The sequence below is a fragment of the Aythya fuligula genome, chromosome 21 (genome assembly GCF_009819795.1).
Source record: "Aythya fuligula isolate bAytFul2 chromosome 21, bAytFul2.pri, whole genome shotgun sequence".
NCBI lineage: Eukaryota > Metazoa > Chordata > Aves > Anseriformes > Anatidae > Aythya > Aythya fuligula.
In genome coordinates this window covers 1329657-1333321 of record NC_045579.1, presented here as the reverse complement: position 1 = coordinate 1333321, position 3665 = coordinate 1329657, and the positions used below count along the sequence as shown (strand labels likewise).

The 3665-nt window shown below is 59.5% G+C and overlaps 1 protein-coding gene across 1 annotated transcript; it reads right to left on the bottom strand.

Annotated features, from left to right (window-relative positions):
* Positions 1–579: 579 nt before the first annotated feature.
* On the bottom strand, positions 580–2934 carry KLHDC7A (kelch domain containing 7A). Its single transcript, XM_032201618.1, has 2 exons — positions 2119–2934; positions 580–2028 (listed from the first exon to the last, which is right to left on the bottom strand). Exons 1-2 carry the CDS (start codon positions 2932–2934, stop codon positions 580–582), a joined length of 2265 nt encoding a protein of 754 aa, XP_032057509.1.
* Between the last annotated feature and the right edge of the window lie 731 nt (positions 2935–3665).

Here is a 3665-nt window from a genome sequence, read left to right as displayed (position 1 = left end):
TATCTATATATTATTCCAGGCTGAGGATAAGGTAATGGGTAACAAGGCAAGGGTAGGAAATACCTTCTGGGGATGCTTCGGTCCCCAGCCTCCTGCCCTGGGGTGAGGATCAATGACAGCTTGATGCCAATGGGGACCAAACCTCTCTGTTGTACTTCTACACCCTAAACCCCCACTGTGCATTCGGTGTCCAGGTCAATGTTAAACACCTGGTGCCTGCAAAGCAGCTACTCACGGGGCAGTACACAGCCTGCAGTGAGCCCGGGTTTGTTTGTATTTGAGGAAACACACCTGTGTTTAAATACCTGCAAACAAATGAGTCCACCCAGCTCCGGCTTTGCTCTTCCTTGTGTCCTCAAGGCTGGGTTTGCTCGTGTCTAAGTGCAATCTGTCTTCTCCCTTCCCACTTACAGGGATTGGCAGGATGCTGTCATGGTGGCTACGGGTGACGTTGCCCTGATAGCGTTGCTCCAACAGCATCAACAGCACTTGGGAGGTAAATGCTTGCTGGTGGCTTCTGCTACTTGGCTTTCACCATCCCATCAGGTCCAAGCTGCTCGAGACCTCAGCATGGATGCTTCAAACCTGCACCTGCTCCATCCCTCCCTGTGGCAGCACCAGGACAGCAGGGAGGAGGCTGCCACGGGGCGAGGGAAAGGGCTGCAGCTCCTTGGTCCCGAAGCGTGGTGAGATGTGGTCGGCCAAGAATCGGAGATGGAAGCGCCGGCCGATGCAGTGGACCAAGCCGCCGACCACAGCGCACTGGAAGCAGGACGGGTAGGGCATGGGGTAGGTGGCACACTCGTACCACAGCTTGGCCTTGGCACCGCAGCGGTAGACGCCGATGCCCATGCTGCGGTTGAGGTCGAAGCGGTAGATGAAGCCGTTGGTGCTCACCATCTCAGCTGTCCTGTCCTTGCTGCCGCCGGCCGGGCTGACGATCCAGCTGTCCCTGCGGGCAGCATAGCGCAGCAGCACGTAGCGCAAGGTGCCCCCTGTCACGTAGATCTCCCCGTCGCACACCGTGGCCGTGTGGGCCACGGCGAAGGTGTCGTGGGGCAGGGGGGCGGTGAAGGTCCAGCGGTCCTGGCGGGGGTCATATCGCTCCACTGTGTAGAGGCACTCCCCACCGATGGCATAGAGACAGCCGTCCAGGGCCACCAGCTTGCAGTGCGGCCGCGCTTGGTTCAAGGGGCAGATCTCCCTCCAGATGTTGGTCAAGGGGTCGTAGCAGAAGACACGGTTGGAAGGTCTCTGTGCACGGCCTGAGCCCTCACAGCCAGCCACCACGAAGAGGTAGTTGAACATGCTACACATGGCACACCCTTGGGAGACCGCCTCCGGTGGCATGTGGCAGAGGTGACACCAGCGGTCCCCTCCGTCATCGTAGTAGCAGAGCCGGCTGGCGTGGAGGTCAGGGTCCTGCGTGCTGATGTCTGCCACGGCGACACACATCTTCCCCTTCATCCTCCGCTGGAGGATGAGCTCCCGCTCCCTGGCGTTGAGGCGGCCATAGATGGAGGGCGTCCTCAGCACCTGCAGGTAGTTGTCGCTCATGACCTTGTAGGCAGCCTCCTGGAGGTGGCTGAGCTTCTCCACCTTGGCCATGCAGAGGACCTCGTAGCAGTTCCCCAGATCCAGGAGGGTGTCCGGGGCAGGGGGTGACATTTGGAAGAAGTTGGCTCCAGCCACCAGCTCCAGCCGGGGGCTTGCTGGTGGTGTGTTGGCCGGCAGTGGTGCACCAAAGCCCTCCATGGGAAGCTGGAGCTGGGGGTTCTCAGCAATCTGGATGACGCTGTTCTTGCGGCTGAAGCTGCGAGTGGGAGCTGGGGGCTTGGTGGCAATCTCCAAGCTCCCCACAGGTGATGGGACTATGGGAGAAGTGATGGGGTCCTGCATTGCCACGGTTGGTTGCTGGCTCTTGGTCTCAGGTTCTGGGGTGACAGGGCTCTGCAGCTCCTCACTGATGTGCTCCAAGCTCTGCAGCTCCTCAGTGACCTTCTCCAAGCTCTGCAGATCCTCAGTGACCTTCTCCAAGCTCTGCAGCTCCTCGTTGACCTTCTCCAAGCTTTGCAGCTCCTTGTTGGCCTGCTCCAAGTTCTGCAGCTCTTCATTGACATACTCTGAGTTGCAGCTCAGGGCTTCTCCCAGAGGGGCATAGGGAAGAGACCTTTTCTTTGACACCGTCTGGGAGACGGACTGGATGTAGTAGTCATACACTTTGCCTTTGAGGCCAGGGGCCAGCTGTCTGGCCCCATCCTTCGCATTCCTCTCGGTGATGTAGTTCTCTTCCACCTGGATCTTCGCAAATGAGGAGAAAGAGTAGGAGGTGTCCGACCTCTTGTTGCTCGCTGTTATCATTAGCCCAAGGTCTGAGGTGACACTGTGGGTCTGGATCACTCCCCTGCTCCCCTCCTGGCTCATGCCACCGATGGCCAAATCCTGCTCGGTGCTTTGGGCACCTCCACCATCCCCCATCTGGGTGGAAAGCCCAGTGCATGGGCTGATCACACCGTGTCCATGCCCGCTGCCCTCCTCCCCACTCAGCATTTCAGCCAGGTCCCCACTGCCTCCCGGCTCCCCTCTTTCCTCCTCCTTGCCCACTGGCAGACATCGATCTCTTCGGGCCAGCACTTGCCGCGGCTCCAAGGCACTCACTTGGGCATCGCCACCACCTTGCCAAGCCCCACCACCAAAAACCTGCCTGCGCCGCAGACTTGCCACCACCTCCCCATCTTGGGCAGTGTTTTCCCTTCTCTCCGTCTCTCCGCAAGCGTCGGCTGCCAAGGTGCTGCCTCCGGGGCTGCTGGGGGCCGAGCGGGATTTGTAAAACCTGTACGCCAAAGTCAGCAGGAGCAGTGCGGCGGCGGAGAGGACCAGCTTGCCGGCCAGCTGCATGTCGGACTGCCAGGGCACGGTTACCCGCTGGCTCATTTTTCCATACCAGGGCAGGCGCTGGGGAATGCAGAGAATCCGATTAATGATTGCCGAGCCCCCAGCAGAGCAGGAACACGCTCAGCCGGGAGTTTGGGGCAAGGTGACTTTGAGCGGGCTGGCTGGCAGGAGCTGGCATGTAAGCTTTATATGTTTGAGTAAGGTGGGCTGGGCTGGGCTCGAGCGCAGCCAGCAGGGAGCTGGTGACACAGAGCTGGCTTTATTAGCCTGGCAAACAGAGAGGCTCAGAGAGAAGCTTGCGGAAGCACTAAGGCGACAAGAGGGAAGGTAACTCCTCTGAGCAGCCCGGGGACACCACCCTGCTCTGTTGGTTTTTGCTATTTAATACCGGCCAGGCACTGGAAGGGGAAAACACTTTGCTTGGTCCAGGGAAGGTCCTTCTTCCCGGCTTTCCCCCCTGGATGGGTGAAACCAGGAGGAACCTGAGCACAGGGAAGGGAGGGAGAAGGCAGCCTGGTGCCAGGCAGACCTTTGGTCTGACACCGAGCAGCTGCTTTGCGCCACTGAGTGACTAATTTGGCAGGCTTTGCGTGCAGCATGCTCGCTAACGAAGGGTGATGGGAAGTGTCCCTAAAGGCACCGAGCTCTGTTGGTGGTGAGCCTGGAAGCAGCGGGTGAATGCGGAGCCATCGGGAGAGGAGCTGCGGGCTTGGGGAAGGGGAAACTCCTGCAAATGAAGCTACAGTGGAGGCAGGAGTGAAACTGCAGGC